Genomic DNA, 26,344 nt, shown 5'->3' on the forward strand with positions numbered 1-26,344 from the left:
CTCAGCGGTCATGTAGAATTTCACTGCGGTCATGACCCATGACTGCCGGTGTGGTGATAATAGGGTCACTGCAACAGCCCTAGTGCTGACTGCGGTTCCTCCCTATAACAGACCTCAGTTTTCTTCTTTGTTTCCATCATCTTCCTGGCCAAGGGTTCAATATCGGGGTAGTATCCATAATCTATTGCCTATCCATTAAAATGTATTGCAAATATTTGGTCATTATCTCATGCTGCAGTAAATTACGAGCACTCTCTTCAGATTGCATTTTAGACGAAAGTGAAAAACAAATCCGAAAAATGACTCAATAGGGCCACATAGAGCTGTGCTCAAATTCCGAAGCTATGCACTCAAGTGGGACATTTACATTTACATTAGATTCTCCACTTTTATGCCTCTGTAACTGCACTGAAGAATGTGTTTAGTGTGATGTCAGAACCACTTATTGTAGGAAACAACCCAAGCCATAACATTGCTAAATAGCTAATAAAATGGCTACACAGATTATCCACATTGACCCTTATATCATATTTGGGCCTCGGGCGCCCGAGCCATGTCCGGACGTGGAAGATCGTGTTGCGGGAGCGGCCCCAGATGCTGTCGGTCTCGGCGAAGTGCGGTTCTGGTGGGAGTTGACATTTTTGCAGTCTCTATGCACATTCAAACTCATTTTATCCACGTTCCACACACTCACTCACACACACATACTCACACTCCAACACACACACTTACACACACACTTCATTTGCTCACACCCACATAACACACACACATTCATACGGACTCTACACACACGCACACACACTCACATACAATCATCATCATACACACTGCTGCTACTCGGTTTATCATATATCCTGATGCCTAGTCACCTTGCCCCTATACATATCTAACCCTACCACTCCAGTATCCCTGCACATTGTACATATGGTATTGGCACTGGATCTGGAACTGACCCTGTATATAGCTTACTTACTTTCTCGTGTTTTTCTTATTTCTATTTCTCATGCGTTTTTGTTCTACTTTACTTTTTTATACTTTTTATAGTACTACTGCATTGTTGGGAAAGAACAAGCAAGAAAGGAATTTCACTGTGATAGTGCACATGACAATAAAAAAAAACACTCTCTTCAATCAATAGACACAGCACTGTGAACGTTCAGACTGAGCTTTCTCCTGGCTCACACTCCTCCAGTGGGGTTATACATCCGCAATGTGACAAGCCCCGTTGACAGGTCTGAGATCAAGGCAGTGATTTGGGAGGGGCCTTGGGCCAGGGTTACCATGATGCCAGGCTGCAGGCTGACAGGGATTGATCCCCCCCCCCCCCCCCCCCCCACTGACTATCACATGGGCTATTCTCCAGCCAGCAGACAGCCTGTCCAGACTCTAAATGAGCCTGTGGCTGTGTGGGTAGAGCTGATGTCTCTTTGCCCACTACCCAGACAGACAGACAGACGTCAGATAGAGGATATGTCTAAATGGAGATGACAGACCGTCTGACCGAGTGGCCAGCTGGTCTCCATTCGCTGGTGTCTCTGGCCCAAGTAGACCCAGCACTGAGCTGTCACAGTGTGGCCAGACAGACTGTCATATCGGGGTCACAGACACCATGGCATCTCTGGTAGTTTGATTTACATCCCTCTCTGTTTTAGCCATCCCCCCACAGAGGCCTACTGAGGCCAACTCCAGGAACTGAGCGGTGGAGGAGCGCTTACCTCCCCGACAGCCGGGAATCAACCTGATTCCATATTGCCTTGAGCAAGGAACATCATGTAACCTGGACAGCTCTACTGCAGTAAACATGAGCAAGAACATTCAATTATTGCGAAGAAGGTGAGGATTGCGTGACGACAGGAATCGGGTTTGAGTGTGTCAGACTCAAGTGTGTGGAAATTATATCAGTAATACCTCTCTCATCTCCACAACAGTCCAGTTCAGTTTAAGCTCATTGGCTGTCAGATATGATGCCTCTGCTCTCATTCCATAAATGCACATGCCGTGACATATATCCCCCAACCTTAAACATCCCATTTATATCTTCAAATAGTGGAATATTGGGGCTGCATGCATGTGTGTATGGGATTTTTTGGGGGATCATATCCTGCCTGCATGGGGATTTGTCTCTGTGTTTAGATTACACTCACAGGGCAGTAGCAGAACTTGTGAGCCAAATGTTAGTTTTTGAGGTGGGCCAAATGACGCACTGATAACCTTTTCAGCTATCGGCATTTACCGCCGTCTGAGCATTTGGCCTTTTCCATGAGATGTAGCCTATTAAATAGTGTTGTCTCTTTTTTCTTGCGAGTCTGGCTGAAAGCTTCACACCTCAGCACTCTCTTACAACTACCACTTCCAAGGCGGGGCTTTAGAAACTTTAGTCACTATGCTGATGGAGAACTGAGTGCAAGGCCAATCAAAGTCCTCCAGTACTCCATTCCCTCAGCCCTTTCTCCTGTCTCTACCCAGTTCCTGGTATAAGGGGGAGAAAGGAGGCTACAGTAACAGAAGCGGTTCTTATTCCCCTGCTGATCAGCCTGTATTCCCCTAGGGCGATGGATCACACAACAAATGAACCATAGCAGTTGGCTGCGATACACTCTGAAGAGGATGCTCCGAAACCCCACAGGGAAATGCCATCACTTTTTGTGCCTCTCAAAAATTGTCTAAAAAACTTCCAGATCTTTAAACCATGTTGCCCTCTTGCGTTGTTTGAGGTGTCATCCAGTCATGTGTGGAGACATGATCACATGAGCCTTCATACTGATATTTCATCTGCTCCAGCAGTGCCACAGTCAGTGTTCTCATCAAGTTCTTTGGCAAACAGCTGTAGAACAAAGCAAGTCATACACACTGATATTTTTACCAATACTGTCTGTGTGTCTACTTGGACGCCAAGTTATCTGAATTGAAACGCTATAACATTTCCTAGAAATTGAGTGGCTGGCAAGATGTAGTAGGCCCCAGCCCTAGAACCATTCTCAGACAGATGATGTTTATACTGTTCCTTCCCAGCAAATACTTATTGATCCCATACAGAGGTTGCTGCCCATGTTGGGTGACATCAGGGGCCTGGAAACCATGCCTTCCATCAGCAGGCACGAATTGCCCCTGGTACGCATAGACTTAACCTGTCAAGGCCTGCTAAGGAAGAGGGGAAGCACAACAATCAAGGCTTTTCTCACCACCCCCAGTGCTGCGGCCTAGTATAAGGTATTAGAGATTTATCAGGTGGTATCCCAGAGGTTGGCATGGGTCCTCTAGTTTCTTTGGCTTTAGTATCTGAGGAAGATGTTTTTCAGGGACAACGGACAATGCTGTTTGAAGGGGGGGGGGATATTTTACAATATTGAAATGAGAGGAATGTGATTTAATGATCCTAATCAACCATTACATTTCTGAAGGAGGAGAGTGCTTTGGAGTTAGATGCTTCGGAGTAAGATCTCATTCAGTAAGGCTTTCAAGGTAGTTAGATGAATCAGAGACAAATTGGTGCATGACTCGTTTGTTTTGTGCCCACTCACTACAAGCAACCATTCCACCATCCATTAACATGTGCAATTCCTGTCTGATGGCAAGTGGAGCACATCACTTCCTGTGACCTTCGCCATTAGTCCCGGCTGTAATTCAAACGTGTTGTTATGTAATATTAATAAGGCTACATTTCCATGCAATACTGATAGGAAATCCACACTTTTAGTCTCGGCCTACAGTGCAGTGCATCGTGATTAGGCTAGACTAAGAATTGTAAATGAATAATGCAGATTAGAGAGCCGTGTGAAACATTCATCACTTTAGTGAAGGTGTGAAAAACCCATCCATCCCAATAATTAAAAAGGCACCAATACAGTTACGCAACAGAACAGAGAGGGGAACACCAACACAACAGCATCAGTGAGTGGGCCTCTAGTTTCTATTAGAAGAAGACAATATGGTACATTATATGTACAGTGAGGGGAAAAAGTATTTGATCCCATGCTGATTTTGTATGTTTGCCCACTGACAAAGAAATGATCAGTCTATAATTTTAATGGTAGGTTTATTTGAACAGTGAGAGACAGAATAACAACAAAAAAATCCAGAAAAACGCATGTCAAAAATGTTATAAAATGATTTGCATTTTAATGAGGGAAATAAGTATTTGACCCCTCTGCAAAACATGCCTTAGTACTTTGTGGCAAAACCCTTGTTGGCAATCACAGAGGTCAGACGTTTCTTGTAGTTGGCCCCAGCTTTGCACACATCTCAGGAGGGATTTTGTCCCACTCCTCTTAGCAGATCTTCTCCAAGTCATTAAGGTTTCGAGGCTGACATTTGGCAACTCGAACCTTCAGCTCCCTCCACAGATTTCTATGGGATTAAGGTCTGGAGACTGGCTAGGCCACTCCAGGACCTTAATGTGCTTCGTCTTGAGCCACTCCTTTGTTGCCTTGGCCGTGTGTTTTGGGTCATTGTCATGTTGGAATACCCATCCATGACCCATTTTCAATGCCCTGGCTGAGGGAAGGAGGTTCTCACCCAAGATTTGACGGTACATGGCCCCGTACATCGTCCCTTTGATGCGGTGAAGTTGTCCTGTTCCCTTAGCAGAAAAACACCCCCAAAGCATAATGTTTCCACCTCCATGTTTGACGGTGGGGATGGTGTTCTTGGGGTCATAGGCAGCATTCCTCCTCCTCCAAACACGTTGAGTTGATGCCAAAGAGCTCCATTTTGGTCTCACCTGACCACAACACTTTCACCCAGTTGTCCTCTGAATCATTCAGATGTTCATTGGCAAACTTCAGACGGGCATGTATATGTGCTTTCTTGAGCAGGGGGACCTTGCGGGCGCTGCAGGATTTCAGTCCTTCACGGCGTAGTGTGTTACCAATTGTTTTCTTGGTGACTATGGTCCCAGCTGCCTTGAAATCATTGACAAGATCCTCCCGTGTAGTTCCGGGCTGATTCCTCACCGTTCTCATGATCATTGCAACTCCACGAGGTGAGATCTTGCATGGAGCCCCAGGCCGAGGGAGATTGACAGTTCTTTTGTGTTTCTTCCATTTGTGAATAATCGCACCAACTGTTGTCACCCTCTCACCAAGCTGCTTGGCAATGGTCTTGTAGCCCATTCCAGCCTTGTGTAGGTCCCTGACATCCTTGGAGAGCTCTTTGGTCTTGGCCATGGTGGAGAGTTTGGAATCTGATTGATTGATTGCTTCTGTGGACAGGTGTCTTTTATACAGGTAACAAGCTGAAATTAGGAGCACTCCCTTTCAGTGTGTGCTCCTAATCTCAGCTCGTTACCTGTATAAAAGACACCTGGGAGCCATACATCTTTCTGATTGAGAGGGGGTCAAATACTTATTTCCCTCATTAAAATGCAAATCAATTTCTAACATTTTTTACATGCGTTTTTCTGGATTCTTTTGTTGTTATTCTGTCTCTCACTGTTCAAATAAACCTACCATTAAAATTATAGACTGATCATTTCTTTGTCAGTGGGCAAACGTACAAAATCAGCAGGGGATCAAATACTTTTTTCCCTCACTGTATCTATGAAACCTGGATTGTATCTATGAAAGGAATCGCACGACCACATTGTCTGATACTAAAGTTGAGGCATATTTATTACAAATGCATGGCCCTCAGGCTGAAAATAACTAAAACATGATACGGGTACCAATAAGAAGACATACTTGTGGAGACACCTTCTCTCATGTTCTCCCAGGCCCGGAACCCAGGAGACTAGAAGCCCCACCCCATAGCACTCCACTATACCATTATCACTGGTCACCTGTGATCAGGAATAGAGGGAGGAGAGAGAGGGAACAAAGGGAGAACAAATGATTGCACAACATAATGGAATTACATTTCCCATTCATAAAAATACTTAAGAATAACTATGATAATAATTATGATTAGGGCTGTGGCGGTCATAAAATGTTGTTAGCTGGTGACTGTCAAGCAAATAACTGCCGGTGTCACGGTAATTTACCATTAATTAACATAAACACATTTAGCATATCCTGGCTTCCACGCATAGCCTACAAGCCACTGATGTAGACCTTTGGAACATCTAGGCCTTCATTTTAAAAAGTCTAATAAATCCATTTAATATAGCCTACACCATCACAATAAATCCATTATTTATTTTAGACAGGTCTAAAGAAACATGATATGAAGAAAATGTAGTCTATTTCAGGAGAACAGAATAGCATACTCTGAGTTGTCCTTATTTACATTTTAGTAATTAAGCAGAGGCTCTTATCCAAAGCGACTTACGTGTGTGCATACGTTTTAATTATTTTAAATGTATTTTTTTATATTATTATTATTTTCATTTTTTTAAGGCCCTGATCTGGCTATGCCGTATGGCTGTGGGCTACACTAGTTAATTTAGCAGACAAGATTTGATTAGAATTACGTGGCATTATTTTATAGTATGAAGAATACAATACATAGCTGAATAAAATAGAAAGGATATTTTCTCCAAACGTTTTCCGAGGGAGTGCACACATGCGGCTTCTGTGTTGACCGGTTAACAAAGAAACAGGTCCTCCTATATGCTTAATTTAGAGTTATTTATGCAATTTTAGTTGTGATACAAATGTTAGGCTATATGTTTAGATTTTTAACACATTCTAAGGCTGCATGATTGGACTCTAATGATGATTTGAAAAAAGTTGCATGTACTGTAAGGCATGAGCTGTTGTTTGTGCAGGCTCCACACACTTCATCAGTCTCTCACAATTTGACAAGCACTTGATAATATTCTCACCCATCAGCCTATTCTTAATTTAATTTGATCTTTACATATAGGCTACCAATATATGTGTGGAATTATTTTGGATTAGAATGGTTTACAAAAAAAACCATGTCATCCGTAGCCTGCACTCAAATAGCGAATGAATGGAGGTTACATGCAGTAACATTTTTAATATGCAAGCATAGGTGGCGCATCCATAAGGATAGGGGAAGCTCAGCTTGTCCTAAAGTAAATTTAATGAAATAGCCAGAATTATATAGCCTAATTAGACTACTCCTGTCTATACAGAAATAAATAAAATCATTCAAAATAGGCTACTAAAGCATGATTTGGCCACAGAGGATATTTAGCTTCTTCCAAAAAAATAAGCTCCTGATTATTTTTAATCGCATTGCCTATAGTCGGAAGGAAAGGCACCGCGCACATTTTGGGCAGATTATTGTTAAGTTGCGACTGTCTGTGAAAAGTAGAGAGGCCAAGCCAGGCATATCGCAATATTTGAGAAAAACACTTGCAGAAACCCAGCCTAAAAGAAGCACAATGGCTAGGACAAACTCCCTAGAAAAGCAGGAACCTAGGAAGAAACCTAGAGAGGAACCAGGCTTTGAGGGGTGGCCAGTCCTCTTCTGGCTGTGCCGGGTGGAGATTATAAGAGTACATGGCCATTAAGGCCAGATGTTCAAATGTTCATAGATGACCAGCAAGGTCAAATAATAATCACAGTGCTTGTAGAGGGTGCAACAGGTCAGCACCTCAGGAGTAAATGTCAGTTGGCTTTTCAAAGCCGAGCATTCAGAGGTCAAGACAGCAGGTGCAGGAGAGAGGGAGGGCGGGAGAGAGGGAGAGCGAGAGAGAGGGAGGGCGAGAGAGAGGGAGGGCGAGAGAGAGGGAGGGCGAGAGAGAGGGAGGGCGAGAGAGAGGGAGGGCGGGAGGGAGGGAGAGCGGGGGGGATAGGAAAACAGCAGGTCCAGGACAAGGTAGCACGTCCTTTAATTTGGCCTATTAAAAAATATTCCACTAATGTCTCCAGTCCAGTGGCGACCCGTCATTCAGAGCAGAACCCCACCTGTTTAGCCTAGCTCAGTGCTTTCTGTGGTGGTGGGGCAGCCAGCGGAAAATACAGAGCATTGGGAACTCAAGACAACTGGGAACTCTGAAAAAAACGAGCTCCGACTGGTAAAATTAGTTTTGAACAGTTATCCAACTCGGAATTCCAAGTCGGGAACTCGGGCCTCTTTCTAGACCTCCGACTTGAAGACCACCAACGTCATGATTCAACCTTTCCGAGTTCCCAGTTGTCTTGAAAGCACCATAAAACCAGAGAATGCCAGACTTCGGTGACAAGGTTTGATGACAAAATTTGCCCACAAGGACTGCTGCGCCATCTTCCAGTTCAAGTGATTACAGCACAACAAAATGTATTGTATGCTGCTGCATAAATTATGTAATATGCCAGGGAGATATGTATACTGTAGCTAAAAAAGTAATACTAAGTGTATGTTGTGTAGTACGCTGTTAGTAGCTCATGTGCCTCGCCCTAATAATTTGGTCCCTTTCCCCCTCATAACTTAGCCTACTGTTCTGACTTGGTGGTGCACATGTAGCCTATAGTCTGTTTTAGAGAAATGTCCTCATTAAATATTGTAAGAGCTTTCATTGTCTGCTTACATGGCCCCTTTATTTATCCTACGTTTCTGACTTGGTGTACAGGGAGAATACTATAAGAACAGCCCATGTTCTGAATTCTGTCACTGTACATTTGAAAAGTGCTAAACAAATAGTTATATTGACTATGTCCGTTTTAGCTCACTCATTAAACAAATAGTTATATTGACTATGTCCGTTTTAGCTCGCTCATTAATGTCTTAATCAAATTACGGATGGCGTCTTATCCGCTCATAATTCCCTTATGCCATAGTTTGAACATCTCAGATGACAGTAGAAACCACATTTGTTTAAGCAAGTCACCCATATCAGCTAGGTTTTTTAAAAAGGCAGTAAATGAAGCTGAATGAACTGTTTTGCTACCAGAGTGGAGGTAAGGATTCACTCCATGGTGCTGAAAAGAAAGCTCTTGCTGTTGGACAGCTTTATGTAGGCCCTAACAGTTTGTGGACACTGTTTGTTACCATCATAGTGCAATTCATGTATTGTTTAGTGTTGTATTGTGTTGTGTAGTGGCTTTGCTGGCATGCATCTAAAAACATTTTCTGGGACTTTGCCCCACTAAGATTTCCATGCTAAAATCGCCACTGCTCCAGTCATAAATAAAGTGTAGTAGAATTGCATTAAATGTGTTTATAAAAGGTCACATTTTTCACATGCAAAGAAAAAATAAATGTATCTGATATAGCCTAGGCCTACATACTCTACACTGTACCCACTTAGCCATACAATGAACATTTATTTTTTTGAACAGTGATTTAGTTATGTTATTAGCAACCCAGTATCACAGATTATTGTGAAATAGACACATTGCTTATTGGAAATTTGTGACAGGCACACGAAAAAATATATTTTTTCATGTGCAATAAACGATTTTGTATACAGTGCATTTCAATCACAGATAAAGACCAAAGGTTACTTAAGACAGAAATGATAGGAGGTAGATAGAAGGGAGGTTGGTTGGGAAAGATGGGTGGGCATCTAGCAACCCAAAGGTTGTCTGTTTGAATCTCATCATTGATAACTTTAGCATTTTTGCTAATTAGCTACCTTGCAACTACTTAGCATCTTGGCTAACCCTTTCCCATAAGCCCAACCTTTTACCAACCATTTAACCTAACTCCTAAACCTAACCCTTTAACTACTTAGCCAGCATGTTACCTAACCCTAACCTTAACCCCTAAACCTAACCCTGACCTTAACCCTTAGCTTAGCTAACGTTAGCCACAACAAATTGGAATTTGTGTAAGGCACACGAATGCGTTATGAAAATGACATATTGCTGCTTTAAGCCTCTCATAGACAGAAGATTATGGTTTGCGTACATAGGCAGTCACGAATTTTGAATAAGTCATTTGTGTCTATTTCACAATAAGCTGTGATAGTATTTTTAGACAAAATTATGACTATCCAATCTACTCATCACATTACCAATAGTAGTGTCGTGTCTGGACTATCATTATATGTGAAGACTTATTTATATCAAATCAGTTCTCTAGGTTTAATTATTACGTGATTAATCTAATCATGTAAACATTAATTAACAAGAAAGTCTGGGCACCACAGAAAATGTTGAGATTTACAGAGTCATCATTTTCTGAATTCAACTCTTCAGACATTTTAATATCTAATAAATTAGTCTTCTAATAATGAATTATTATTATTACTTCATCAGTTCTCATTACAGAACAACGCAAACCCTTGGATATCTGCACAAAACCTAGTTTCCATAATGAATCAGCAATATAAAAATTGGCTTAATGATTTATTTACTAACTAACTAATCACAGAAATACATAACAAACAAACAGTAGATACTGGTTACTAACAATGATAGAAAAGTCCCTAGTGGGCTAAGCTGATATGACGGCTTGGTAGACAAAGGAAAGGAGTGGGGACTGGGAAAGACAAAATGGATTCACTACACACAGTGGATAATTATAATCATTGAAATGCTAATCCTTTGCACATGAACGGCCGTTCATTTGAGAATAATTGCAATGCATATATTTACATCGGTATGTCGTTGTTGTCTTCTCTGTTGGAATCCTCGATCGTCCTGTAGAGTTCATCAGAATCTCTGGTTAACACCCCCAAAGTCACAATGTCTTTCGTGGTTAGAATGGATACTTCAGAGTACCATTCGGAAGATTAGATGCTTCAGCGGTTGTCTGTATTCTTGTTCTAGGTTTACGTCATTTGTAGCTGCAGACTAGTAATTTGACGTCTAGAATTTCTCACTTATTCTGTAGTGATCGATAGTCTCAGAGTTAAATCCTTTCCAGCCACGTAGCCAACCCTACACGCTGTATGGTCTCCGTGGCCTATTATAGTTCTTAACCATTTCACATGAAGCATCAGCTACATGTTTTCTAGTCTAATGTGAATTTCGTCAGGAGTGGGTTTTATACACTTCAGAGAAAAGGGTGGTTCATGACGCCGACGTAATATCTATGCTCACGTGGACTTGGTTAACTTTATATGAAAACCCATATTTTCTCATTTAGAAGGTTAACATCACGTTACATCTTTTCACAAATAGTTTCATATTTACTCATTCATTTGACAGTATTTAGATGTAAACCTGACAGATGGGATATGTACACTTTAAGAGAAACAGTTGTGTGTTTCCTGTCCTTCATGAGATCACCAAATGAAACACACTCGTCGTGACTGTTCCTTAAGTGTCCACGGACCATTCCCGCATTCTCAAAAATAGAAATATTGTTTAGTTTTCCCATTTTGGGGATTAGGAGGTTTGAACAAAGAGAAACGCTTTGTTCTGGTAGACTCTCTCCCTCAGTACTGCATGGCAGTTTCTACCAAGTATTTATGACCTGTCGTGAAGTCATAAAACTTGTGGTGGGGAGAGTGAGAGAGGGGGGAAGCCACGATATACACCACCAAAGGGCCACGTCGTGACAGTAGGCTATCTTACATGTCTGCAAATGCTATTATTCATGTAATGCTTTATTATAAAGGGGAATTATTATGTTGAAAATGATCTCCCTCAAACTTGAAACTCACGTTCCACCTATTTAGGCCAGTTAGACTACACTAGTTGTAAAACGGATTATTGTGCTTAATTTTAAGAATTGAGCAATAAATATAGCAACGGGAGAAAGCTGTGGTCCTCTTTTAAATAAATAGTTGCCATTCAAAACTCTGTTTTCACACACGATTGCACAATGACTGGATTTATAAGAACACACGTTTCACTAGGGTCTGTAAGCCATGTGCTCTCTAACCGTGTTCCAGGGGTCGTAGGCCAATAGGCTACGTTTGGAGTTATTTGGCCACATTAGTTATGATACAAACCTTATCGAAACATATAGGCCTAGGGTACATGAGGTGTGCGACTATTTGAAAAAGTCACAACCACAAAAAAGTATTGCTCTGTTTCTTGTCTTACTGCAAACTATGGTCATCATTCACAAGTGATAATACATCATTCACAAGTGATAATACATCATTCACAAGTGATAATACATCATTCACAAGTGATAATACATCATTCACAAGTGATAATATTGTCACCCATTAGACTATTCTTAATTTAATCTTGTCTTTACATATACTAAATAATATATGTGTGAAATTAGTTTTGATTTAGAGTGGACTGTTATCATGCACTTGTGCGAACAGTTGCAGGGGGGAAAATACATGTAGTCTATGCACTTGAATAGCGAATGGAGGACGCTTTTCTTGTGGTTTATTTTCATGCCAGCCAGGTAGGCTATACTCCTGTTGTAAAGAGAAGCAATGTGCTTAATATTATGAAAGTTGAGACATAAATATAATAAACCTAGCCTATTGAAGCTGATGGGATCCTCATCGTTTTATTAGCGGCTATCACTCTGTTTTCTCACGCAATTGCATAGCCCAATGAAATGTTTTACAACATGAGCTCATGGCCTCTCATGAAGTGTTTGATTAGATTTTTTATCACATTTGCATTGATGTCAGAGTGATTAGAGGGACAATAGAGTGCTGAGTAGCAGGCCATTAGTGACTAGCAGTTAGCAAGTTTGGTAGGCTACTAATGACCAAAAGAAGCATCTGAGCGCAGTTTTGGAGAAGCCTAGTTACCGTGACTAAATGTGGAACGTGGAATTTGACTGCAGTCATGACTAGTGACCGCCATTGTGTGGCAGTAATATGGTCACCGTAACAGCCCTGATTATGGTACGGACCAGTATAGAATGATGGATGAACATAAACATTCATACATCCACTCTCATACTCAGCCCCCCTTCTAGATTGAGATGGCAGGCACCCCATGAAGGCCTCCCTTCACACGCCCATCTATTACTTAATAAAGGGCCACAGCCAATCAAACCTGCCTTAGATAAGATCACACAATGACTTGTGTAAAGACTGTTAAGCTACTACTGCCTATGTACGTAAACCATAATCTTCTGTCTATGAGAGGCTTAACGCTGCAACATGTAACTTTTTGGGTGACCTGACCAAATTAACATAGAAATGTGAGTTATAGATCTGTCATTCTAATTGAAAGCAAGTCTATGTGGGATATGTCTATGCTTCCCGCTCTTAAGTTTTGTTTTTGCATCTTTTACTTTTGGTTTTGTACACCAGCTTCAAACAGCTAAAAATACAATATTTTTGGTTATTGAAAATATATTTCACAGCGGTTTAGATAGTACAATGATTCTCTACACTGCTTGTTTTGTCACATAAACTGAAATTAGGCTAACTATTCGATTTGAGCAACCTTTAAGGTACGCCAAACCCTTCCATTTAATTTGACCTTGGAAAAAATCATATATTATGTACTGCTAAGTCAGGCTTTTTAAAGAAACTTGTTCACAATCAGGCCATGTAAATGCTGCAGTGGGGGAATTTTTGTGTCACACTGCTGGAGAATCTGCTCAGCATAGCAAAGTTCCAGTCAGTGTTCCCTCTGTATGAAACAAAGCACAGTTTACAGAGCTGGCCCTGTGCTACCCCCTTATCTGCCTTAATTACCTCCTGGATTTTAGGTGCACCTCGCAGTTTAATGGAAACTGTGCCTATAATGACTCTAATTAGCACTTTCTTTCGACTTCATTAAATCCATTTCCACACTTAATGCATATTCAGTAGCTTTGCGAATCAGCATCTCACTTCTTTAAGGAGCCTCTGAGGTGGTTGATGCGGTATATTTGTACGTGACTTAGTCCAACTAATACTGAATAGTGAATACAAGTTAGAAATTAAGTTTACAAAACTGGAAACACTCTAAAGTCACATGAACAAGATTGGCTTTTATGTTGGCTTCAACTGCATCCTATTATAGTGGGATACAGACAGTCATTGGCATGACCGAGGCATTGATGGCGGACAGGCACTCTGCAGCGCTGTCCTTTGAGATAGAACCGCTCTCAGCTACACTGAACAAAAATATAAACGCAACCTGCAACAATTTCAAAGATTTTAGTGAGTTACAGTTCATATAAGGAAATCAGTCAATTGAAAGAAATTAATTAGGCCCAAATCTAGGAATTTCACATGACTGGGAATATAGATATGCATATGTTGGTCACAGATACCATAAAGAAAAAGGTAGGGGCGTGCATCAGAAAACCAGTCAGTATCGGGGTTGACCACCATTTGCCTCATGCATGGCGACTCATCGCCTTTTCTTTGGTTTGCTCAGGCTGTTGATTGTGGCCTGTGGAATGTTGTCCCACTCCTCTTCAATGGTTGTGCGAAGTTTCTGGATATTGGCTGGAAATGGAAAACCCTGTTGTACATACACTACCGGTCAAAAGGGTTTTTCTTTATTTTTATTATTTTCTGCATTGTAGAATAATAGTGAAGACATCAAAACTATGAAAAACACATATGGAATCAAGTAGTAACCAAAAAAGTGTTAAACAAATCTAAATATATTTTAGATTTTAGATTCTTCAAATAGCCACCCTTTGCCTTGATCACAGCTTTGCACACTCTTGGCATTCTCTCAACCAGCTTCATGATGTAGTCACCTGGAATGCATTTCAATGAACAGGTGTGCCTTCTTAAAAGTTAATTTGTGGAATTTCTTTCCTTCTTAATGCATTTGAACCAATCTAAGTCCATTAGAGGTACTAGCCTCAGAAATTGCATCCCCCAAAAATGCTTCACAGAGTTCAAGTAACAGACACATCTCAACATCAACTGTTCAGAGGAGACTGTGTGAATCAGGCCTTCATGGTCGAATCGCTGCAAAGAAACCACTACTAAAGGACACCAATAAGAATAAGAGACTTGCTTTGGCCAAGAAACACGAGCAATGGACATTAGACCGGTGGAAATCTGTTCTTTGGTCTGGAGTCCAAATTGGAGACTTTTGGTTCCAACCGCCGTGTCTTTGTGAGAAGCGGTGTGGGTGAACAGATGATCTCTGCAAGTGTATTTCCCACCGTAAAGTAGGGGGAGGAGGTGTTATGGTGTGGGGTGCTTTGCTGGTGACACTGTCTGTGATTTATTTAGAATTCAAGGCACACTTGGCCAGCATGGCTACCACAGCATTCTGCAGCGATACGCCATCCCATCTGGTTTGGGCTTAGTGGGACTATCATTTGTTTTTCTACAGGACAATGACCCAACACACCTCCAGGCTGTGTAAGGGCTATTTGACCCAGAAGGAGAGTGATGGAGTGCTGCATTAGATGACCTGGGCTCCACAATCCCCGACCTCAACCAAATTGAGATGGTTTGGGATGAGTCGGACCACAGAGTGAAGGGAAAGCAGCCAACAAGTGCTCAGCATATGTGGGAACTCCTTCAGGACTGTTGGAAAAGCATTCCAGGTGAAGCTGGTTGAGAGAATGCCAAGAGTGTGCAAAGCTGTGATCAAGGCAAAGGGTGGCTATTTGAAGAATCTAAAACATAAAATATATTGGATTTGTTTAACACTTTTTCGGTTACAATATGATTCCATATGTGTTATTTCATAGTTTGATGTCTTCACTATTATTCTACAATTCAGAAAAGAGTAATAATAAAGAAAAACCCTTGAATGACTAGGTGTTCCAAAACTTTGGACTGGTAGTGTATCTATCCAGAGTATCCCAGGCCATGGAAGAACTGGGACATTTTCAGCTTTCAGTTTCTGTAGACATTTTTTGTTTGTGTAAACCCACAGTTTCAACAGCTGTCCGGGTGGCTCCTCTCAGACCATCCGGCAGGTTAAGAAACCGGATGTGGAGGTCCTGTGCTGGCGTGGTTACACATGGTCCGTGGTTGTGAGGCCTGTTGGTAGTTCTATTAAACGACATTGGAGGCGGCTTATGGTAGAGAAATGAACATTAAATTATTTGGCAACAGCTCTGGTGGACATTCCTGCAGTCAGCATGCCAATTGCACGCTGCCTCAAAACATGAGACATCTGTGGCATTGTGTTGTGTGACAAAACTGCACATTTTGGAGTGGCCTTTTCTTGTCCTCAGCAGGAGGTGCACCTGTGTAATGATCATGCTGTGTAATGATCAACTTCTTGATATGCCACACCTGCCAGGTGGATGTATTATTTTAGCAAAGGAGAAATGCTCACTGTCAGGGATGTATAAAAAAAAAAGTGTGTGCACCAAATTTGAGAGAAATAAGCTTTTTGTGCTTTCATTTCAGCTCAAGAAACATGTGACCAACACTTTACATGTTGCGTTTTTATATTTTTGCTCAGTATAATTTGGCCCTGTTTACAGAGCGTCCCATTGTACTGAACATAATGTTACCCTTCCGCACTCCTCTGCAAACGGCGGTGGTAATCGCTATCATCAAGGTCTCATTTGCTGATGTTTAGACATTAGTAATGACCCTCTGCACTGGGCAGGAGGAGTGATTCAATCACCAGTGCCAGGAGAGGAAGAGAAGCATTGGATTTCTCAGACCTGAGCTGAGCCCTCCTTTTCTGGGGCAGATGATGCCTCGTCATGTGCCGAACGTGCTGGCTTCAGCCCAAAGATTAACATCCACAACCAGGGGGCTTTGAGTTTGACACCCGCTGTTCACTTCTATATCTAAATCTTGCTACCTGGGATTACTGGTCGTCATTCATTTATGGCAATAATTCAGATCCATACTCCTTTGTGTATCATCATTCTGTATTCCAGAGTCTGTGAGATGGGCAATGCTGAGTAGTTCACTCTGGAAACTTAACCCAGAGCCTCCAGTGTTGCCTTGAGATGTCTTTTCCTTTCGTGATCTAAGAGATTACCCTTTCTTCTCTGTCTTCAGCATCCTCAAACCATTCTGGGAACATGAATAAGGCTCACCTTTAAGCAATTATTGGAGCTTAGTGTTAAGACTGAGACAGTTAGCAAACACATTCGTAGCTAACGGTAAGTAGGTCTAGGCCCACTCTTGGGGCTTTCAGCTCATGTTTCAGGCTGACTACTAAGCAGCCTGTGTTATATTGGGTTCATCCCGTCAGTGATGAATGCATCCATCTGCAATCACAGATTCAGCGTTCACAATGCGTTGTACAAAAATCTATTTTGTACTGCTCTGTGCTCTTTAAGTGCTGTCTTATTCATTAGCCCAGTCACTGTCATTATGAGAACATCTCAGGCAGCAGAACCACACATTGATCTCACCTGGGGAGATGGGGATGGTAATAACACATGGAGCCTAACATAATGATTCAGGAGCAGAGGATATCCTTTTAATTAAAGAGGGAGGATATGGGTTTTGGGAAACGGCTAGACTTGTGATAAAGAAAAAGACAGGTAGCAGCAATACTTTGATGAGTCTGCAATCGATACAGAACTTTGACGTTGATTTGTTTCACTCTTGTCAGTGCATTTCGTTTGCGTTCTATTTGAAACAGAACACATAGGCCTAAATCAGTTCATCTCTCGCTCTCTTTTTTTGAAGAGGATCCTGGGAGAATGCTGAGTAAGCTCATTCCAAAGCCCTTGGCTCTACTAAATGGCTGTAGGGTCCGTGCTGCAGGAACTGACGGTGCTGAGCCGTGCCTGGCTGCGTGATAGAGATAAAAATGGATGGAGGCTATATGGGAGGTAGTCCTGGGTTCCTCTCAGGTCAAATGGAGGGGAGAATCCATTATGGAATGATGACACCACATCACGGTTCTCTGCCAAAGCCATCTCACCCGCTGAGACCATGGGACAACAGACCGCACTCTCTCTCTCTCTCTCTCTCTCTCTCTCTCTCTCTCTCTGTCTCTCTCTCACTCTCTATCCATCCATCTCTCTCTCACTCCCTCCCTCTTTATCTCTCCCTCTATCTCTCTCTTCACATGTGGCTAGCTAGATTGCCGCACTAACACCAGATAGGCACAGAACTTTTAGCTTTCTCCCCTAATCATTTGTCAAAACAATTATGGAAATTAATTCAGACTCAGCCCCTCATTGCTTGTGAGAAACGTCACAAGCTGGGGTCCTTTCATTCCCCTAAAATGCATTTCAACGAGGACATGATTATTTTATCTAAAGGATGGATATGATTAGGCCTAAGGTCTATAATGGGTATTGAGCTGAGATACTGCTGCATAGGTCTCTTATCTCCTTTGAGACATGATAATGTGCTTGAAGGATTGCAGGGGAGGTTACAATAGGAAGCCAGGAAGCCCTGGTGGGTTTGTATTTTCTTGAATAAACCTTTGATAAAAATGTTGACCTACCTGGTTGGGTACAATGTGTTGCATTTACTATCATTTGATGAAGAGCCGTAACAGACAATCTTAAGGGTGATAACAAAAGAAGTCTGTTTAAACATATTATAAAAGGTTTTGCATATCAAAAACACTGGCAAGTTGGCAACACATTTAAGAACTTCACAGTCCTTCCGATGTTTTCACCCTGGTGTACAAAATATGGATAGAATTCTCAGAAAAGGGCATTTTATTTTTCCTTTCTTTTCTATCTTATTGTGATGACAGGCTTTTGTACTAAGTAAACAAGGATTATCAAAAGTATTCAACTGTTCAGCATGATGAATTATTGGATGTGTGTATCTGGCGAGAAAACAAATAGCCTTATTCCGTAGGGCAGCAGCCCGGAGCAAACACCCTGGATCAGTAGGGGGAGGATTAGATTAGGGGACATTTCTCATGGCTCTTAAACTGTAAATGTAAAACTCATTTTCTCCCAAAATCACTTTGTAGTCAGATTATCCGGGCTTTCAGTTGGAAGTAATTTTGGGGGAGTAAAGGTCAGCCACTCACTCAACTGTCAATCATGCGTCTCATAAGTGTTTTATGACTGCAGTCAGACAGTTAATGTAATGAGAAACCTTTTACTTTCAGGACAATGCTATCATATCATCATACAAAGCTTGAACTTTCTTGCTGATGTACATTAAGGTTACTTTTATCGCCTGAACCGGAGAAGACTGCTAACGCGTCGCCATACAGGTTTTTGCTGAGGGACATTCACTTTGATCTCCAGCACCCGTTCAAAGCCATTGGATATGCGTTTGTTCTATCCTGTCTCCCATTCTAATTTTCTTCCCGCCTCCCCAGGTAATCTACGCCCTCAACACCAAGAACGACGAGCACGAGGCGGCCATCCAGATACTGAAGGAGGCGCACGAGGAGGAGGTGCAGCAGATCCTGTCGGAGACGCGGGAGAAGATCATGCAGTACAAGGGCAAGATCAGTGACGAGATGGACCTGAAGCAGCGCATCCAGTCAATGGAGGAGTCCATGGAGCTGCACGAGCGCATGAAGCGCCAGGCCCTCGCCGAGTTTGAGACCTACCGGCAGCGCGTGGAGGACATGCAGCTGTGCACCGAGGCTCAGCACACAAAGCGTGTTGTCACCATGTCCCGCGAGGTGGAGGAGATGCGGCGCTCGTTCGAGGAGAAACTGCGCTTCTTCGGCACGGCGCAGGCCCAGTTTGAGCAGGAGAAGAAGCTGGCGCTGGAGGAGCTGAAGGCCAACCATCGGCAGGAGGTGTCGGAGCTGCTCCGCAGCCACCAGAGCCAGAACCAGAACCACAGCAAGGACCAGGAGAAACTGGGACAGCTGCACAAGGCTGAGGTGGAGTCCCTGTCGGAGCGCGTGGACGAGGTGAAGGGGGACAAGAAGAGGCTGGTGGAGGAGTATGAGGCCAAGCTTAACAAGGCCCAGGCCTTCTACGAGCGCGAGCTGGAGGCCATGAAGCGTACGCAGCAGCTCACCGCAGACAACCTGCAGGCCTGGAAGAAGACTGAGGCGGAGCTGCGGAGGGAGTTCCACATGCAGGAGGCAGCGCTGCAGAAGACCCTGGGGAAGCTGCGCTCCGAGCTGCAGAGGGTGCAGGAGGAGGCCCGGGATCACAGGGAGAAGTCCCACAAGTTGCAGGCCTCGCTCACTGCAGCCGAGAGCAACATCAAGGTAAGATCGGCTGTGGAGATACCCCTCTGTGGCTTAAATGTCCCAATGAAAGGCCCCAAAGCTATTAGTCTTAAAGAGATACACATGTCCACTTCATAGTAGAAGATATGTAGCTAACGTTGATGTTGTATTATTACGGTAATCTTTTGTTTAGCCCAGAAAGCATTTAATACAGATAACTGCCAAAATAAAGGAAACAGCAACATAGTGTCTTTATAGGGCGTTGGGTCACCACAAGCCGCCAGAACAGCTTCAATGCACCTTGGCATAGACTCTACAAGTGTCTGGAACTCTGTTGGAGGGATTCGACTCCATTCTTCCACAAGAAATTCCATCATTTGGTGTTTTCTTGATGGTTGTGGAAAACGCACTTTAAACTGCCTTTGCTCCTTTGAGACCCCTCTTTCAAAGTCACTGAGATCTCTTCTAGCCATGGTAGCCAAAATAATGGGCAACTTTCTATACTTGAGCCTAAGCATGACGGGATTTTAATTGCTTAATTAATTCAGGAAGTGTTTCCTTTATTTTGGCAATTACCTGTGTGATAATCCTGAAAATCCCAGTGTGATTTAATTGTAATTTAATAATACTGGTTACTATAGATATTCCCTTTCAGTAAACCAAAGACCTAGTCCCCGTAACATGTATTGGTGGGACTGTGTTATATGGATAGCTCCCAGGAGCCCATCCAGTCAGTTTAGTATGAGATGGGTGCCTACTGCTTATCAGGAAGGCAGGTGTGACACGATGATATCAGCCATGCCACCACAATTGGGTTTTTCATTAAGAGGAACAAAACAAACTGAGAGAGCGATTAAAGCATGTCCTCTCTCCCTAAACGGCTCATTGCACACACACCTGCACCTGCTCATCGGGGAAATCACACCCTACGGACCAATCAGAATGGGAAATCACACTATACTAGACAATCAAAATGCATCCCCTGTTTCACTCACTACCAGATGTTTATTTTACTGTAGCTACATGTTGTGTCCCTCTACAAAGAATGCAGACTTAATTTAGGCCTAGTGAATGGCAGACAACTTGGAGAAAGAAAGCCGGGCTGTAAAGGTAGTCTACATTTGGCTCTTAAGATACTCCATCTTATCATCAAATAGATTTTGGGCAAGACTTCTGTGGTTAACACCCAGATATTCAGATTCCGTTAGTGAAATAGATTCTTGCTTGAGGAAATGTAGTCCCTTAATCTATTCATTTAAAGAACATCAACTTTTTTTTTTTAAATCTGCCAAACGAGTCAAGATATTTATTAGAACACCACTTGCAAATGGGCTTTATTCCCATGGGAAATGTAAAGCTAAGTGCCTATTTCATGGCCAATCCGATGTATTATTTCATAGGTAACGAGTCCTTGAGAGCAGTAGACAACATGCACTATGCTGTAAACGCTGTCCAATTAAGAATGAAAAGTGTTTTTTCTCTCTACATCTCTACAGAGAGTGAAAATGCAGGAATTAAAAAAGAGAGTGATGGTGATAAGACAGAAGGAGAAAGAAAGAGAAAGTTAAGTGATAATTAGAGAGTATGAGTGAGTAAGTCATATATACTGTTTCATTGTTTAGGGAGAGTGAATGAACACAGTGAGTTGACCCTGTGCTACAGTAGGTGTGTCTGTGCCTCGGTAGTGTGGGCTAACCTGTGCTCTGTGTCTGTGCTTCAGGACTTGAGCAAACAGCTGGACGAGGTGACGCAGGATGCCGAGATCGTGGAGATCCGACAGAAGGAAGCCGAGTGCGAGCTGGAAGCCACCAGAGATCGTGTGCAGCAGCAGGCCACAGAGATCCTCCTCAAAGCCAGTGAGTTAGCATGCCACCCTCCTCCCCACCTCCTCTCTATTAGCGTTCTTAACCTAGCGGTAAACGCTGCACTCTCCTTCTCTTCCCCTTGTCTCTCTTCCCCCCTCCTCCCTCTGTTACTGGCAGTATACACCCTACTGCACTCTTTCCCTCCTCCTCTTTTCTTTTCCTCCTCCTACTGACAGACTATGCACCCGCTTCTCCTCCTTCATGCTCTCTCTGTTACAACCCACAGTACTACACTACCTGAAAAACACGAGTGAATAGTGGCCTACTGCACTCTTGGTCCTACATGATTCCCACCAATATTGAAGTCTATGCATACAGTATCTCAGCAAGTCGTGAAATAATGTTGGTTCAATTGACCAGCCTTTGCCTCCTGAGTGGTGCAGCGGTCTAAGGCAATACAGATCCGGGTTCGATCCCGGGCTTTGTCACAGCCGGCTGTGACCGGGAGACCCATGAGGCGGCGCACAGTTGGCTCAGCGTCGTCCAGGTTAGGGGAGGGTTTGGCCGGGCCGGGATGTCATTGTCCCATCGCGCTCTAGCGACTCCTGTGGCAGGCCGGGCGCATGCACGCTGACACGGTCACCAGGTGTTACAGTATGGTGTTTCCTCCGACACATTGGTGTGACTGGCTTCCGGGTTAAGCGAGCAGTGTGTCAAGAAACAGTGCGGGAGTTGCAGCGATGGGACAAGACTGTAACTACGTGTACTATATATTTTTGTAAATAACAGCTGGTGCACGATATCTAAGGATGTCTCGAGCTATTGCTCGTCTGAGGTAGAGTATCTTATGATAAACTATTTTTCGTAGCTGTTTACGTACCACCACAGTCAGAGGCTGGCACTAAGACAGCATTGAATGAGCTGTATTCCGCCATAAGCAAACAAGAAAACGCTCACCCAGAGGCAGCGCTCCTAGTAGCTGGGGACTTTAATGCAAGGAAACTTAAATCCGTTTGACCAAATTTCTATCAGCATGTTAAATGTGCAACCAGAGGGGGATAAAAACTCTGGACCACCTTTACTCCACACACAGAGATCCATACAAAGCTCTCCCTCGCCCTCCATTTGGCAAATCTGACCATAATTCTATCCTCCTGATTCCTGCTTAGAGGCAAAAATTAAAGCAGGAAGCACCAGTGACTAGATCAATAAAAAAGTGGTCAGATGAAGCAGATGCTAAGCTACAGGACTGTTTTGCTAGCACAGACTGGAATATGTTCCGGGATTCCTCCGATGGCATTGAGGAGTACACCAGATCAGTCATTGGCTTCATCAATAAGTGCATCGACGATGTCGTCCCCATAGTGACCGTACGTACATACCCCAACCAGAAGCCGTGGATTACAGGCAACATCCGCACTGAGCTAAAGGCTAGAGCTGCCGCTTTCAAGGAGCGGGACTCTAACCCGGAAGCTTATAAGAAATCCCGCTATGCCCTCAGACAAACCATCAAACAGGCAAAGTGTCAATACAGGACTAAGATTGAATCGTACTACACCGGCTCTGACGCTCGTTGGATGTGGCAGGGCTTGCAGATCATTACAGACTACAAAGGGAAGCACAGCCGAGAGCTGCCCGGTGCTACGAGCCTACCAGACGAGCTAAACTACTTCTATGCTCGCTTCGAGGCAAATAACACTGAAACATGCATGAGAGCACCAGCTGTTCTGGAAGACTGTGTGATCACGCTCTCCGCAGCCGATGTGAGTAAGACCGTTAAACAGGTCAACATTCACAACGCCGCAGGGCCAGATGGATTACCAGGATGTGTACTGCAAGCATGCGCTGACCAACTAGCAAGTGTCTTCACTGACATTTTCAACCTCTCCCTGTCCGAGTCTGTAATACCAACATGTTTTAAGCAGACCACCATAGTTCCTGTGCCCAAGAACACTAAGGTAACCTGCCTAAACGTCTATTGACCCGTAGCACTCACGTCTGTAGCCATGAAGTGCTTCGAAAGGCTGGTCATGGCTCACAACAACACCATTATCCCAGGAACTCTAGACACACTCCAATTTGCATACCGCCCCAACAGATCCACAGATGATGTAATCTCTATTGCACTCCACACTGCCCTTTCCCACCTGGACAAAAGGAACACCTATGTGAGAATGCTATTCATTGACTACAGCTTAGCGTTCAACACCATAGTGCCCTCAAAGCTCATCAATAAGCTAAGGGCCCTGGGACTAAACACCTACCTCTGCAACTGGATCCTGGACTTCCTGACGGGCCACCCCCAGGTGGTAAGGGTAGATAACAACACATCCGCCACGCTGACCCTCAACACATGGGCCCCTCAGGGGTGCGTGCTCAGTCCCCTCCTGTACTCCCTGTTCACTCATGACTGCATGGCCAGGCACGACTCCAACACCATAATTAAGTTTGCTAATGACACAACAGTGGTAGGCCTGATCACCGACAACGACGAGACAGCCTATAGGGAGGAGGTCAGAGGCCTGGCTGTGTGGTGCCAGGACAACAACCTCCCCCTCAACATGATCAAGACAAAGGAGATGATTGTGGACTACAGGAAAAAGAGGACCGAGCACGTCCCCATTCTCATCGACGGGTCTACAGTGGAGCAGGTTGAGAGCTTCAAGTTCCTTGGTGTCCACACCACCAACAGACTAACATGGTCCAAGCACACCAAGACAGTCATGAAGAGGGCAACGACAAAACCTATTCCCCCTCAGGAAACTAAAAAGATTTGGCATGGGTCCTCAGATCCTCAAAAGGTTCTACTGCTGCACAATCGAGAGCATCCTGACTGGTTGCATCACTGCCTGGTATGGCAACTGCTCGGCCTCTGACCGCAAGGCACTACAGAGGATAGTGTCAGAGGAAGGCCCTAAAAATTGTCAAAGACTCCAGCCACCCAAGTCATAGACTGTTCTCTCTGCTACCGCACGGCAAGCGGGACCGGAGCGCCAAGTCTGGGTCCAAGAGGCTTCTAAACAGCTTCTACCCCCAAGACATAAGACTCCTGAACACCTAATCAAATGGCTACCCAGACTATTTGCATTGCCCCTCCCCCCCTCTTTTAGTCTCGCTATTGTTATTTTACTGCTGCTCTTTAATTACTTGCTGCTTTTATTTCTTATTCTTATCTGTATTTTTTTAAACTGCATTGTTGGTTAGGGGCTCGTAAGTAAGCATTTCACTGTAAGGTCTACACCTGTTGTATTCAGCGCATGTGTCGAATAAAATTTGATTTGATTTGGATATCACGAAAATGTACATATATATATAAAATAATCTAATTAAATAAGTAAAGTAAAAATTGCAGCCTTTGCACAAGCTTGCATCTGTTCTTTTCGGAAAATAAAAAAAGTATCTTTGGTTTTATGCCCCTCTGAAATTAAACAGGTGCACAGGAAACCTATGTAGGCTTCCGTCTGTCTATTCACAATAATTATTATCTGTCATGCGGCTCTCTTTCTTCTACTGGTATGATACATTCCCCATGGATGGCAGAATGAACCAGAACCCACAGAGTTGTTTAATTCACTCTGGAGGTAGGTAGCTCCAGCTAGCATACCTGTTGACAGGAGATTGTGCTATGTTTACATCCCTGTTGTGCTGTTAGTGAGCATTTCTCCTTTCCCCGGGTAATCCATCCGCCTGACAGGTGTGATATATCAAGAATCTGATTAAACCGTTGGGGACAATAAAAGGCCACTCTAAAATGTGCAGTTTTGTCACACAACACAATGCCACAGACGTGCAACTGGCATACTGACTGCAGAAATGTCCACCAGAGCTGTGACCAGAGAATTGAATGTTCATTTCTCTACCATAAGCTGCCTCCAATGTTGTTTTGAGAGTTTGGCAGGACATCCAACCTGCCTCACAACCGCAGACCATGTGTATGGCGTTGTGTGGGCGAGCGGTTTGCTGATGTCACCGTTGTGAACAGAGTGCCCCATGGTGGCAGTGGAGTTATGGTATGGGCAGGTATAAGCTACGGACAACGAACACAATTACATTTTATCGATGGCAATTTGAATGTACAAAATTACCGTGACGAGATCCTGAGGCCCATTGTGAGGCCCATTTTTTTTTAAAGGTATCTGTGACCAACAGATGCATATCTGTATTCCCAGTCATCTGAAATCCATAGATTAGGGCCTAATGAATTCATTTCAATTGACTCATATGAACTGTAACTCAGTCAAATCTTTGAAATTGTTGCATGTTGCGTCTATAGTTTTGTCCAGTATAATAACACTGTCTGGCTGGACTGTTTCTCATTCTCTCTCTCTCTCCCCCCTCTCCTTGCCAGGTCACATTGGCAGCCTGCAGGCCACTCAGATGACCCACGAGGCAGCCATCCGGGACCTGGAGTCTGAGAAGTCTCGTCTGAAGGACAAGGTGATCCGTCTAGAGGAAGAACGCGGGGCCCTCCAGAACAAGACCCACGCACTAGATGACAGGCAGAGGCAACAGATTCTATCCCTGGAGAAGGTGAGACTTCAGTGTGGTGGAGGGAACTATATATCTGCCTCTCTGGATCCTTGAGTTGTTTGAGGACAGACTGTTATTCTGCACCAGCTCTTCCAATAAGGAAATAGCTGTTGCAGTGCCTAAATCCACTCCTCCATGTTTAATTCACAAAACTCAACATCTTGGAAAGAGAAGTTACTAGACAAAAGAATTGCGCTTTTGTTAACATTTAGCTGAGTACTTTGATTTAGCAAAGGACTACGTTTTTGGTATAAGTAGACATCAATTTTGCATCAGGGTTTGCTTCATTAAATGTCAGCTATTTGC

At 43.4% G+C, this 26,344-nt stretch overlaps 1 protein-coding gene across 6 annotated transcripts in view; it reads left to right on the forward strand.

Moving 5' to 3' along the window:
• Positions 1 to 26,344, forward strand: part of fam184ab (family with sequence similarity 184 member Ab) — a 154,203-nt gene that overhangs the window by 64,478 nt on the left and 63,381 nt on the right. For all 6 annotated transcript variants that reach the window (XM_014205127.3, XM_014205130.3, XM_014205129.3 and 3 more), the window contains 3 exons: positions 18,888 to 19,742; positions 21,424 to 21,559; positions 25,857 to 26,038. In XM_014205127.3, the coding sequence (XP_014060602.1) occupies positions 18,888 to 19,742; positions 21,424 to 21,559; positions 25,857 to 26,038 (1,173 nt within the window). The remainder of the gene's footprint in view (positions 1 to 18,887; positions 19,743 to 21,423; positions 21,560 to 25,856; positions 26,039 to 26,344) is intronic.

This window comes from Salmo salar, chromosome 06 (assembly GCF_965601325.2).
Source record: "Salmo salar chromosome 06, fSalSal1, whole genome shotgun sequence".
Taxonomy (NCBI): domain Eukaryota; kingdom Metazoa; phylum Chordata; class Actinopteri; order Salmoniformes; family Salmonidae; genus Salmo; species Salmo salar.